Genomic DNA, 13998 nt, shown 5'->3' on the forward strand with positions numbered 1-13998 from the left:
ATCACGGCCACCCTTCGGTAGGCCTCGGCGAATCCGCCAGAAGCGAGCCGGCACAGGAAACGGCCGGGCAGGCAGCTGGGCCGCATTCCAGCTGCTCTTCTCTTCTGTTCCACCGATGCTTCTATGCATGTTCGTAACTGATGGGAGCCAGAGGAGGTGATATCCAAGGAAACAAGACTGACCCAAGTTTGTTGGCGGCGTAATGCTCTCAACCTTCCCACAGAGCAACGATACGATACAAGTCTCCTGCAGAACCCCACCTCCTAGGAAAAATCATGACTTCACTGTACCACCACCGTGCGCACCGCTGCGGCGGAGTTGGGCGTCATTTGCTGTTGATCCGGCCTGGAACTGTTGTGCGTTCGTCGGATTTTCGGATTTGTGCTGCTGTCAGAGTTCAGTGAGCTGGAGTGCTTGGTTGGAAAACGGTCAACAGCACCTCCCTTGATTCCCATGGGTTGGGGATTGTTGGATGCATGCCGTCGGGCTGGGTGTAAGACACCATCATAGTGGGGCCTATTGTGGTTGAAGTACTGCAGTGGCTTGCTGCTGGTGCACACACCCAGCTGCCACGCGGGTTTCCGTCTTCATCACTTCCAGCCTGGTGAGCTACACTCATTCACACATTCTAGCTTCTCGGAAATTCCAACTTCGACAGCTCAAAGCGCAACCAAGACCATCTTCTCTTCTACAGACAGCCTCTTCTGTGATCTTGCTATCTGTCCCACCTCAGCTACCTGGCAACCCACGCTATCTTTGGTGACGGCATGTCCGTGACGAAAGGGTGGGCGCTGCCGTCTCCACAGCGGGAGCTCTGCCACGTGCTAGCGATGATCACCCCTCGTTCATCGCCGTTCTTCTGTCGCTGACTTGCATTGACGTGAATCAATAGACGAAAATCATCATCTCGCAAAGTTGAAAAGAGACATTAAAGAACAACTATGCGGAGCTTACCGTTCAGGCGCAAATGTACGAGCTCATGGGCCTGTGATGGAGACATTCTTCAGCATGTTCACAAGTCCATCAGCTGTGTTGCTGTCCTAGTATAAGTAAGAAGCCCGGACCCTTTATTCTATAGGTCGAGACTCCATCTCATTACACACCATGACATAGCTACTGTGTACGATGCAAATCAAAGATGCCTTGGCTTGCCCGGGCACAGCAATAGAGATGCAAGGACGGGGACATCCGGAACGCCGTCATAGTCAAAGACTCAGAATCCGCCCTGCTTCCATCTCCTTGTGCCGTGTCTGGGAAGAATGGCTTTGTCTTTTCCCCGGAGACACAGAACCATCAGCATGAGCGACGCTATCGTCAGAGTGGACGGGTTAGTACCATCTACGCAGTATGATTCCTTGAATCCTATATCCTGTGCTTCAGTTGTAGTGGTGGGTGGGTGGTGGAGGGGGGCAAAACGGTCAGATAACCGTTACCCATCCGTCGTCATGATAATAATGATAATAATAATAAACGGTGCCCCCTGGGCGCTGGAAAGGGAGGAGGTTCGAAAACAGTTGCCCAAAGCGACCCCTGCCAATCCCATTTCTGGACCTCTGTCGTCGTGCCATCGGCGCCATCACTTCAGCAGTGAACCCCACCGCAGAAGCAACAGGACCAGGGACATGGACAGGGCTGATACTTTTTATCCCCTATCCGTAATTGGCGTTGGGAGCCCGCCCACTGCTTTTCCAAGTTCCCGTTTCCCAAAAGACTGTCTCTTCCCCCCTCAGCGAAAGGTCAGGAACGGTGGTTCTTTTGCATGAGCGTTGGGAGGCTGTCTTAATAGACGCTGTTAAGACCCCATTTTTATGTTTCGCTGCCTCACCCTTTCCCCCCCCCAGAAAAGAGCGGTCCAAAATTCTGGATTCTTGTTCCTGAATCTCACTCGAGGAAACGAAACGCCGCAGTGACTGACTTGTTCCTCCTGCTTCCTTTCCGTGGAGACCGGACCACCCCGAGACCTACAGGCTGCTGAACAACACCGGCACTGCCATCATCACCTCCAGTCACACACACGACGTCCCATTCCCAGTCCGCGCGCAACCCGGACAGCCCGCGTACTTCCTATCCCGTTGTCCCTTCCGACACATCCTACAACTTGGACGACACACACACACACCCCCAATTGGCCTCCTCCCACTATCTCGTGCATCCAACCTGCCGTCTCGACCGAATCGTGACGTTGCGTCGGAACAATTTACAATTCCGCCTCGCGGAGCTGCAGAGGTACTGAAGAAGAAACCCACAGGCAGGTCGCTGAAGACGCGCCAACGAAAAGGGACCACTCGAGCCACTCGAGTACCGCCAAGGCGCTCTTATTTCGGTCCACGGGACCTTTTGAGCAGCTTCTCAGCCAGGAACCGGCCACTTTAAGGGCCCTTCTCTACCAAGCAAAACAACCTCGACCAAAAACCCGCCGATTTGATACCTACCTACTTTTGGCGCAGCCATGCCCCGCCTGATTCTTTGGGATCTTCTACCGCATTGTTGATACAACTGTCTGAAACAACAGGGCTCCCCTTGACCAAAGATTGAACGAACGGGACGGGAGTAGCAACTTTAATAGTCTGTTACAACCACAGGCCGACAGGCAGCAGATCTCCCGGGAGAGCCAAAACGATTTAGACTTGGGCGCCGTCGACTATTTAGTCCCACAGATCCTCTCACCCGCAGGAGCCACTCGAACCATACACTGCAGCCTGCAGCTTGGACGATAGAGAGAAGAGAGCAACACACAAAACGAAAGGACGAAGAAGTTTTGGTTGAAGGAGAAGAGAAGAGAAGAGAAGAGAGCAGGATATCAGCAGTTATATCTGCAACACACACATGTTCAGCAGATCATCTAGATCGCACGCCAAGAAGACTCAGGGTTTTGCGACGGAGCATCAGCGAAGGAATCACGACAATTTCGAACGGGCAGGGCTCTCAGACCTAGGCTCCGACTCGGCGACGGTGCGGTCTGGTGGTGGCGGCGCTTGGAGAACAGACTTTGGCCCGTCGAACCACAACTACTACACCGGCAGCAGTAGCGCTGCGAGGTCTTACGGGGCGCCGTTGTACCCGGAGAAGAGTAGGTTCCCGTTCCCTTGTGTTTCCCTGTCTGTCGTCTTTTGGAAAATGCCCCTCGCTGGGTCTCTCGGTGGTGACCCCGTCCTGATTTGACTGCGCCGTATCATCACGGCCGCACTCTGCCAGCCAGTCAGGCCAGTAGACTCGGCACCGAGGTTGTCTGCGCCGTGTGGCTTGCCACCAAGTAGATAGATCTCCACAGCCGGTGTGAACAAGGGCTAATCCCGCCACTCTCCAGGTTTCTCCATCGCATCAGGGACGCTTCACGCGCCATCGCACCGCTCGACGGCCTCGGTCAGCTCCAACAAGTCGCGCGAGAGCAACTCGAGATCCATCTCGACGACACAAGGCGCCATGAATTCAGACAGGACCCGGTCGCGCAGGGAGCGCACCTTTGTGGGGAGCGAGTGCGCCGTGTGCGAGGAGCCGTTGGAACACACGCTCCGGGGCGAGAGGATATTGCAGTTCTCGTGCACCCACGTAGCCCACGAGGCGTGCTTCTACGAGTTCATCCGCGAGTTTGATTCCCAGTACTGCCCGACATGCAATGCGCCATTGCACCTGGACACCAGCCGCGGCGGAAACGTGCTGGATATAGGTAAGGACGTCGAGGAACGAATGCGATTATGGAAGCAGGTTGGTACTGACCCAACGTTTGTTTGGTGCTTTTAGAAAAAATCAGCAATATGGTGCGCGCAGTGTCAGTAAATGACACCAGATCACAGGGAACTCCGACCCCGACGACGCAGCATTGGGATGATCCGGGAAGGCCGCAGAGCCGGGGGTCGAGCGCACGACCTGGTGGTGGTGGATCGAATGGTCACCGGGATGCTCCTCGAGGAAGCCAGCGGGACAGCCGCGAGAGTCGGGAAGCGCCGCCTTCAGATCACCGCTACAACGGGCCGAGACACGCACGGAGTGATAGCGAGGCGACGGGTGTTGCCTCTTCGGGAGGATACCCAGAAACGACGCAGAGCGGACCACCGCGGCGACACGATTATGATGTTCAGGCCATGGAGACCTCGCTCGCCAGCCCCCGGACGGTCACTCGGAATCCCATCCCCGCGCCCACGGTTACGGTGCGGTCAGAGTTTCCCACCATCACGAGGTCACGACAGCAGCAGACGCTCACCTGTCTGGTAACGGTGGAGGTGCCGGATATCAAGTGGCGGCCCGACCCAGAAGACCTGCAGGCCGCCCCTCCGCCGTTGGCGCCACCGAGAGCCGAGGAGCAGTTCCACAGGGCGCCTTCACCAGCGCAAAGTGCGCCGCGGTTCTATCCGTACGAGTCGGCAGAGGTGCTGGCCGAGATGACGGAGAGCCTGCGCAACCGGGTAGACAACTGGCATGGTTTGGACTTCAGCCGGTAAGTGGTGTGAAGAGCATACACAGTCTCGAGGAAAAGTTGGCTAATGACAGACGGGTAGATTTGGAAAGCTTCGATTGTACGGCACACTCCGTGTGGGCAAGGACAAAGTGTCATGGCAGGAGCTCGAGTGTTTCCTGTTTGCAGAGATGCTCATCTGCGTCAAGGAGAAGAAATCTACGCAACAACCATCACAGTGGGAGGACCAGGATGCGCCACGGAAAAGCACACGCTGCACGCTCAAGGGATCGATTCTCATCAAGAAGCATCTCAACGAGGTGTCGTACAGTGGCAGCATGGACGAGAATATTCTCACCCTCAGCTTATCAGTAGCCGAGCTGCCCCAATTCCATCTTCGGTTTGAGAATCGAAACCAGCTCAAGCTGTGGCAGCAGGCCCTGTTGGACCTCAACGCTGTTGAGACGTCGCCCGTACGCAGTCCCGAATATGACCGTGGCGAGTTTTCAGAAACAGATGAGGATGACTGGCAAAGAACACCTGGCTCTGGCCGACCACAACGAGTGTCGTCCCTGGCTTCCTCATGGGGTGGCGCCAAGTCGGCCACAACTGCGCCTACCGAGTACACCAACTTTGCGAGGAGCCCTCTTCTGCCCTCGATTCATGTGCCTGTGGATGTTGTGGTGGTGGTGCCAATTTCCGCTTCGATGCAGGGTGTCAAGATCAACCTGGTTCGCGATGCTCTTCGGTTTATGGTACACACGCTCGGCGACCGTGACCGCATGGGCTTGGTGACCTTTGGATCATCTGGCGGCGGCGTACCTATCGTCGGTATGACGACCAAGGCGTGGCCTGGCTGGAGTAATGTTCTGAACTCGATCAAGCCCGTTGGACAGAAGAGCCACCGTGCTGATGTTGTCGAGGGCGCCAATGTGGCCATGGATCTGCTCATGGGCCGCAAGTACAACAACCCCATCGCGACCATCATGCTGATCAGCGATGCCTCCACCTCGGACGCCGACAGCGTCGACTTTGTGGTATCGCGCGCCGAAGCAGCCAAGATCACCATCCACTCGTTTGGTCTCGGTATGACCCACAAGCCGGACACCATGATCGAGCTGTCCACCCGGACAAAGGCCTCGTACACCTATGTAAAAGACTGGATGATGCTCCGAGAGTGTCTCGCCGGCTGCCTCGGCGCCATGCAAACTCTTTCTCATCAAAACGTCAAGCTCAAGCTCAAGCTTCCCGAAGGCTCCCCGGCCAAGTTCCACAAGATCAGCGGCGCCCTCCAAATCACCAAGCGCGCCACGGGCCGCGATGCTGAGGCGTCTATCGGAGACCTCCGCTTCGGTGACAAACGCGATATCCTCGTCCAGCTAGTCATCATCCCCGACAACGCCTCCCAAGAGCAGCTTCCGCAAGACCCATGGGATAACATCGTCTCCGGTCTGGAAGCCCTCGGCGGCCCGATGGATCAGGACGAGCAACGAACCGTCTCGGTAGAGGAAGTCCCCCTCATCCAAGCCGAGCTCATCTGGGGTGACATCCTCCGTGACGGCACATCCCAACACACTCGCCCTTCGCTCCTGGCAATTACCATGCTGCCCGCCTCGAACTCGAAGAAGTCGTGGAATAACTCCCAGCCCATCCCTCCCCACCCACACATCGTCCAGCGGAGGATGGAGCTCTTGACGTCAGACATGTTAACACGGGCACTAACCCTTGTCTCCCGCGGCCAGCACGACCGCGCCCACACTTTGCTCAACGAAACCCGCTCCATCCTCAAAGGCCTCGGGAAAGGCGGGTTGCCACCCGTCCCACCGCTCCCGCCATCGGGAGGCAACAAATCTCAACCTTCCACCCCCCACCCGGACAACGCCAACCCCTCCCCCACGGCCGGCACCCCAGACAGGAAGAACACACCGTCTCCCACGTCGGGGAACCACTCCTCTGCCGGCAGCTTCCCACCGGTGCCAGGGCAGATCTCCCGTTCCAGATCGACAGACGGACTGGGGGTGATGGGAACAGCAGCGGGGATAGACACGAACACGGTTGCGGCGCTGGATGCCGAGCTGGAGAGCAGTCTCGAGTGGATCAACCACCCGGCCGTGTTTGGGCGGGACAGCAGGAAGGCGGTGCTGCAGGCGATCGGGGTGATCAGCAGCCAGAGGGCGTTTACGTTCCGGACGCCGATTGAGAGCCTGTGGGCGGGGAGGGTGTCGGGTGTGAAGAAGCTGACGGAAAAGTCAAGGGAGTGGAGGGAGGAGGGGGGAGGGGAGGGGGGGATCATGGAGGAGGCTTAGGAGGGGGTGGTGGTGTTGTGGTCTTCCCCTCCCCTGGGTTTGCTTGGGGTTTTTGAGTATGGGAGGGAGCGAGCATCTTGGCGTCGTTTTACGATTTTGGTGGAAGTTTTATTTTTATTTTTTTGAGTGCGATCTGTTCTTGTTTTACACTTGGGTTTTTTTTTCGAGAGTTGTTACACTTCGATTTTGCCTCTCACACTTTCGAATACCCCCTATTCATATACTTGCAACCTCTTTTTTTTTGGGTTTACATTACTGCTTCTGTTGGAAAACTCAGATTTGCTTTGAAAGAGCGGAGGAAGGGGTTGGGGGTGGGAGGATATATATATATATATATATTTGCTTGGATGAGATACCATTCTGCTTTTTGGTTTTTTTTTTTTGGTTTTTTTCTCTTCGATTATTTTTTGTCTGGTGGTGCGCGGACGAGGGGAAGAGCGGAGCATAATTCTTTTTTTTTGCTGTTTTTTTTTTTTTGGACAAGACAATTTCACAGTACATGGTTCTTTCAACCTTTCTTGTTTCCTTATGTATACGGTGGTGGGAGGTGGTATGAACCTGATATGTAGTCCATGTGCGCAGTTTCGATGGTGTGGGGTGTATTGGGTTTGGTTTTCAGCGCGGGGGAACGGGGTGGTATGTGAGATGAAAATATATCTTTTTATGTTCGTGCTCCTGTTCATACAAGAATTGTTTGTGGATTGTGAACCGCCGGAAGAGTGAAGCTGTCCCCGGCATGCGGAGCTTTCCGGGAAAACGTTTTCTGCACGGAACGGCCCGCTGTGAGACTAAAAGTTGCAAGAGTGGAAGCGAGAGCCACTTTGGATTCCAACGGCTTTCGGTTTGGGTAGACCGTTGTTGACAGAAACCGGTGGTGGATATGAAATGAAGAAAGAGGGATTGTATGTCATATTGACCCAGACAATTTGGTCATCCATGAACTGTAGACAGCTGCCGGGTACACTACCTTGTAGTCACGACGCTCAGGTGTTGCCAATGTTTGTTCTGGCTCATGACCACCTAGAATAGGCCAAGGTTGGCGGGAGCCCACATTGGGCAGCAGCATGATGACATGACAGATCGGGGGATCGCATCCTTTTCTTTGGTAGTTGTTCAACTCGAGCAGCAGTTATCAGGCAAGGCCAGTGTTGGTTATACAGCGGCTCCTGCCATCGGCAAAAACGGAAACACACCCAATTCCGTTTCGTTCAGCTGGTTCAGGATGCCCTTGCAAATTGCCACGTCTATTTTTTTTATCAGATGGAAATGATAATCTCTGACCAATCAGGGTGGGCAAGAGAGCGGTTCGAGCGAAGTCGCTTGTTCCCCTCTTCCCGTTGGGCTGGCCGGTGGGGTCTAGCGTTCCCCCTGTTTGTTGGTCCCCGAAGTTCCCAGGCAGGGTCAGTGAATCCCGTTGAAAATGTAGGCATTCGTTCCGGTGCATGAGCTGTTGCGAGAAATGAGGATGGGGATTTGGAGGGGCAAGGTTGCTTTGCTGTCTGGGTGGGTGAACCGAGGATTTTCTTTTATCACTCAAACGTCTGAACCATTTTATTCTTGAAGGCTGAATGAAGGAGGGGGATCTCAGTTCAGACAGCATACACCCATCCACCCACCCACCCACACACACCGAAACACGAACCGACACGGCGAAGGCAAACCACTTACGCTAGCCAGCCTGCTCACTGCCCCTGCTGATCGCTGAGGTAAGGTGAGGAGCTCTCACTCGTTCGACAGTGGGGAGGGGCTTCGGGTAGCTTGGGACTCACAAACTCAGACCCTTCTGAATGCGCCAAATCAGAACCTGGAATAGTTGTCTTGTCTCACCTTACCTGATCAGGCCTTTTTGCTCATCTCATTTGGGAGGCACCCACACACCTACCTCACTTTTCATCTCACATTTGAAATCCTTCATTCATTTGGACCCTCATCAGACTTTCATCGGCACATACACACGGAAGATGAACTTTTTTGCGGTTGGGGCGAAAGGATTATTATTTTTTGTTTCATATTCTTTTCATCCCTTCCAGGCGGCTCTGTTGATGGTTGGAGGGGCATAATAACAGCTGCGGCATAAAATCGATCCAGGCACCTTGCATACTATTTCAACAGAGGCAACCATGGCAGACAGCCAACCGCTCCTGGGCAACAGGGCTGATGACTACGGCTCAACCACGGCTGGTGAAGATGGGATTATTGAGAGGATACCGACACCGTTAGGTGCAGAGGAGGAGGAGGAGAGGGGGGAGGATATACAAGATGGTGTACTGCGCATCGAGGCGGTTTCTCGTTTATGGACGAAAAGGGGGTTGATGATTGCTTACTTGGGGTGAGTTGCCCCCTTTACCTTGAGCTGTCGGACACAGTCAACAAACAGTACTGACAGAACGTAATAGCATATTCTTCATGGCCTTTACCACGTCGCTTGAAGGTCAAGTGACATACTCCCTTTCCGCATTCGCCGTCAGTTCGTTCAACAAGCACTCGTTGCTGTCGACGGTTTATGTGGTCCAAGGGGTGGTTAATGGTATGTTTTGTCAATCTGGTAATCGTAACGGGAGTCGAGTGTTAACAAGGTCTTTATAGCTGTCATCAAACCCCCTATGGCCAAGATAGCCGACGTCTTTGGCCGACTAGAGGCCTTCTCCATATGCATCGTCCTGTGTGTTTTGGGATACATCCTCATGGCCGCCTCGCGAAACGTCGAAACGTATGCCTCGGCGCAGATATTTTACGCGGCCGGCTTCACCGGATTGCAGATCCTGCAGCAGGTCTTCATCGCCGACACAAGCGATTTCCTTAACCGCGCCCTGTTTTCGAGTCTGCCGGACAGCCCGTTTCTGGTAACCGTCTGGATAGGACCAGCCATCGCCGCGCTGTTCCTCGCAAAGAGCACATGGCGCTGGGGATACGCCGTCTGGACCATCATTCTCCCGCTGGCCTTTTTGCCCCTCGGGCTGAGCCTGCTCATCAACGGCCGCAAGGCAGAGAAGCTGGGCTTGGTACCAAAACGACGCGCCATGAGCACCTCCTCCTCGGCCGACAACAAAAAGCCCTCACTTTCAACAGCAGCCAGAAACCTCTTCCAAGAACTCGACGGCATCGGCATCCTCCTCTTCTCCCTCGGCCTCTCCCTCATCCTCATCCCCCTAACCCTCGTCTCCCGCTCCAAAACTGGCTGGCACGACCCCCACATCATCCTAATGATCCTCAGCGGCATCCTTCTTCTAGTCCTCTTCCCCCTCTGGGAATCCCACGCTCCTCACCCCCTCTTGCCGCTAGAACTCCTCAAGTCCCGCACCTTCGTCGCCGGGTGTCTACTTGGCTTTTTTTATTTTGCCGTCTTTTACATCGCCGTCCAACCTTACCTTTACTCTTACCTCCTCGTGGCCCTCAACCTCCCTGTCACCAGCGCAGGGCCCATAACCCAAACCTTTTCCTTCGCCTCCACCATCGCCGCCATCGCCGCGAGTCTAGTCATCAAGCGCCTAGGCGGTGAACCCCGCCCAAAACCCTGGATCGTCTTCGGCGCAACAATCTACACCCTCGCCATCCTGCTGCTGCTCCACACCCGCAAGCGCGGCGTTTCCGAACCGGTCCTCTACACAGCGCAGATGTTCCTCGGCGCCGGAGCGGGGTTGATGCACGTGGCTACTCAGCTCGTCGTCCAGGCGGCTGCGTCTTCGAGCTCCAACCTCAAGGGGAGGAACCGGCATCAGCACGTCGGGGTGGCGACCGCGGCGTTTTTGACGCTGGTGCAAGTCGGGAGCGCGGTGGGGAGCGCGGTGAGCGGGGCGATTTGGGGGAGGTTGATACCGGGGAAGCTGAGGGAGTATCTCCCTGAGGATGCGAAGGGGGAGGCGGGCAAGATTTATGGGAGCGTGAGGGAGGCGGTGTCGTATCCGTGGGGGAGTCCGGAACGGGAGGCGATTGCGAGGAGCTATCAGGAGACTGTGGAGGTGCTGCTTTGGGTGGCGCTGGGGGTTTGTGTGCCGGTGCTGGTTATGGCTTGGGCGGTGGGGGATTTTAGGTTGAGGGGGGGGGATCCGAGGCCGGCGGGGGAGGAGGAGGGGAGAAGGGGAAGGGGGTGGTGGGGGTTGTTGCTGTGGGGTGGGAAGAGGAGGGATTAAAAGGGAAGAAGGTATGGTTTGGTTGTTTTTGAGAGAGGGAGGAAGCAAGCGATGATTTTCTGGTTGGATGGCTTGGTCACCAAGCGTTGAAAGTTTTGTTGTTGACACCACGGATTGTTTGAATAGTTTGGGTGTTGGATGTACTGTACTGGTTTGATTTGCTGTATACATTAGAAATACACATGTCGCAAGACAATATCACCACCACCCTTATCCCCACCATTCGCCTATCTTTTCCTTGCTTGCTTGTGGAAAACAGTTTCAATCATAAGCTCAATATTGGCGCACAAGAACCAATCAGAACATCAAGGGCGTGTGGCTCAGTTGGTAGAGCGTTCGCTTAGCATACCCCCCACCTGTATGCGAAAGGTCCTGGGTTCGATTCCCAGCTCGTCCACAACCTTTTGCCCATGAGGGTATTATTTTCTTTTTTCTTAGGTCCCTGCCAATATTTTTTTGCAGCTTCAAGTTATGAGAGAGTGATTTTAGGTTCACAAGCAATAGTAGAGCATTAAACCTGCACACCTTCCAGAGGCGCATTATTCCAACTGATTTTAAAATATCAAAAAGACATCGCGATGTGAATACATACATCTATCACACTCCCCCCCCCTCCCTTCTTCACCATTATATACAACCCAGCCCAACGCCCACACTCTCCCGTATCACACAACCCCTTCTCCTTACTACTTCCCCCCATCATAAATATCCCCCACCTCAACCCCCATCTTCCCCAGTCTCGCAACAAGCATGGTATTCTCTCTCTGCAAATCTCCCACCTGCCCCCTCAAAATCTCAATCTCCTTCCTCCCCACATCCCTCTCCGCCCTCGTCCTCTCCAGCTCCATGGCCAGATCCGCCCTCTCCTCCCTCTCCTGCATCTTCCTCCTCTTTTCCTCCTTCTTCTTCTCCTCCTGCTGCTTCTTCTCCGCCAGCCTCCTCACCTCCCTCTCATACTTCTCCTTCTGCTTGGCAATCTCCCTCTCATGCTTCTCCTTCAGCCTCTGAAGCGCCGCTTCCTCCTTCGCCTCGTCCGATTCCTTGTGGTGGTTGTGATGTCTCCTCTGGTGCGACCTCTCCAGCTTAGCCTGCGCCTTCTTCATGCGTTCCTGCAGCTTCTTCAGCTCCTTCTCGTGCTGACTCGACAGCGAGGCCGAATGCGAAGTGTGAGCTACCGAGTTGTTGTCGTCGTTGGAGTGCAGGGACGAGGGCGAGACAGAAGACAAGGTGGAGGCGACGTCGTTGTGAGAGTCGGCTTTGGATAATAGTCCCGCTGCCGTGACATCATCATCGCCACCACCACCCTCTGCGTTGTGACCTTCTGACGCAGAGGCAAAGCTGAGTTCGGATGGTGTGTCGCTTTCGTCATCGTCGTCGTTGGACAGGCTCTCTTCGTCTTCGGTAGCAATCGTCGAGCCGGCGAGGGTGGCTACCCTAGACGCAACCGCTGAGCCGGCTGCCCCGAGGGCTGATGCTATCATACCGTAAAAGCCGCTCGGGGGCGTGACCTCGCCTCGTTTTTCATGGCGGTGCACCTCCCCATTATGGTCCGTGTCACGGAGTTGATTCAACACCGAGGAATCAACCGCGCCGCCGTTTTCGATTTTCTCGGGCTTCTTTCCTTCGGCTTTGCTCACCTCCTCCCCCTCCCCTTCATGGTCTCCATCAACAGCCGTCTCATAGTCATCACTCCGTTGCTGCTGAGCTTCAAACCACTTCAGAAACTGCCCCGCATCATTCACAATCCCCCCCGGAGTCCCCTTCTCAACCATAAACCTTGGCACGCTCCCCCCTGGGTCACTCCTCGTGACCATCAACCACTCGATTGCCATTTCCACATCCTCCTCTTCACTATCCTGCCTCTCTTCAATCGCCTTCTTGGCCGACCTAAGAGCAGCGTCCTTGCCGTCTTTCCCATCATGCTCGCCCCAGTCACCACTCGACCTCGTCCTCCTAAGCGGCTTCACAACCGGCACCTCCCTAATCACCTCCACACTCTCATACACCCCTCTAATAAACCCCGACCGAGGCGGACAATCAGGGTGCTCCACCGGCCGACTCACAAGCATAAACTGCCTCGGCCCCATCCCCTTCTTCTTTTTATCCCCATCAGTCTCCTTCCTCACCGGAGGCGTCATATGCAGCGCAATAAAATCCCTCGCTGTCGTCGGTCCTCCAAACCTCGCCGAAACCTGAAACACTGTTACTTTGTCAGCCTTTATCCAACCTCCCCTTCTCTTAATTCTCCATCACTTACCCTCCATGAGCCCCCTCCTCCCTCAACCCTCTCCACCACCCTCTCCGCCCCGATCCCCCTGATATTCCCACATCCAGGCTCCTTCCCCTCCCTCTCACACCTCTTGAGCGTCTCTTTGAACTCCCGTCTCAACGCCTCCTCCCACCTCCCAAAATCCATCCCGTGATGCAAGCTGTACCGCCCGAACCAAGCCCCCTTGCCATCTTTGGCCGATAATTTGTACACAGTAATCCCGTGGGGGTTATCCCTCGGATTAGTCTTCACCTCTTTCCACTCTTTTCTCAGTTTCTCCACCGTGGCTTTTGTCTCTGGTGATGATGACAGGACAGAGTTCAGATCGAGGGCCGCAGTCGCGGATTCGGTTTGCGATCTTGGGCGGGTTGTGGGTTGAGAGTGAGAGGGGGAAGGAGGGAGGGAGTCGACGAGGATTTGGGCGTTGGAAAAGGTGTCGGTTATGACTTTGGAGATGACCTCGGGGGAGGTGCCCGAGGAGAGGTCGGCGGTCCAGGAAAGGGGGGAGAGGGATTGGAAGGGGTGGTGGTGGGTTGAGCCGCCCATCTTGTCTGTCCTGCTAAGCCAGCCCTGCAGCAAGGAGAGAGAGAAAAGATGGTGATGGATGGTAAAGAGAAGAGAAGAGGAAAAAAGGTAAACAAAAGGCAACAGGCAGAAAGGCAAGGTGTGATCGTCAGGGGGTCCAATCGCAATCTGCCTGCCCTCTCCTATTCGAGTGTGTATGTGTGTGGGTGTCTGTTGGTAGCGGTCGTTGTGTCACCTCTAAAAAGGGCTTTTCGTCGTCTCCAGTTTCCGTTTGTTTGGGCTGTGCCGTCTGATAATACGAGACGCGGAGACGGAGTGGTAAAAAAGGGTCAAAAAGTCGGGTACTTTTGTCAGCGCACTCGCGAGAAGATTATA

General features: G+C 55.0%; 3 protein-coding genes and 1 non-coding gene across 4 annotated transcripts; 3 read left to right on the top strand and 1 right to left on the bottom strand.

Annotated features, from left to right (window-relative positions):
* The first annotated feature begins 1776 nt into the window (after window positions 1-1776).
* On the top strand, window positions 1777-6936 carry QC764_706940 (uncharacterized protein). The gene is made up of 4 exons (XM_062950315.1): window positions 1777-3070; window positions 3308-3667; window positions 3742-4435; window positions 4497-6936. Exons 1-4 carry the CDS (start codon window positions 2827-2829, stop codon window positions 6697-6699), a joined length of 3501 nt encoding a protein of 1166 aa, XP_062796315.1. The 5' UTR covers window positions 1777-2826; the 3' UTR covers window positions 6700-6936.
* A 1067-nt stretch (window positions 6937-8003) lies between these two features.
* On the top strand, window positions 8004-10861 carry QC764_706950 (uncharacterized protein; the record flags this gene model as incomplete). Its single annotated transcript, XM_062950316.1, has 4 exons — window positions 8004-9028; window positions 9096-9226; window positions 9286-10682; window positions 10778-10861. The coding sequence occupies exons 1-4, from the start codon at window positions 8820-8822 to the stop codon at window positions 10859-10861; spliced, it is 1821 nt and encodes a 606-aa protein (XP_062796316.1). The 5' UTR covers window positions 8004-8819.
* A 277-nt stretch (window positions 10862-11138) lies between these two features.
* Window positions 11139-11226, top strand: QC764_0101750. The gene has a single exon. It is a non-coding gene; the product is annotated as a tRNA-Ala (tRNA).
* A 289-nt stretch (window positions 11227-11515) lies between these two features.
* Window positions 11516-13644, bottom strand: QC764_706960 (uncharacterized protein; the record flags this gene model as incomplete). The annotated part of the gene is made up of 2 exons (XM_062950317.1): window positions 11516-13021; window positions 13087-13644. The coding sequence occupies 2 exons, from the start codon at window positions 13642-13644 to the stop codon at window positions 11516-11518; spliced, it is 2064 nt and encodes a 687-aa protein (XP_062796317.1).
* Between the last annotated feature and the right edge of the window lie 354 nt (window positions 13645-13998).

Source organism: Podospora pseudoanserina (genome assembly GCF_035222485.1).
Source record: "Podospora pseudoanserina strain CBS 124.78 chromosome 7 map unlocalized CBS124.78p_7, whole genome shotgun sequence".
In the NCBI taxonomy this organism is placed as follows: Eukaryota; Fungi; Ascomycota; class Sordariomycetes; order Sordariales; family Podosporaceae; genus Podospora; species Podospora pseudoanserina.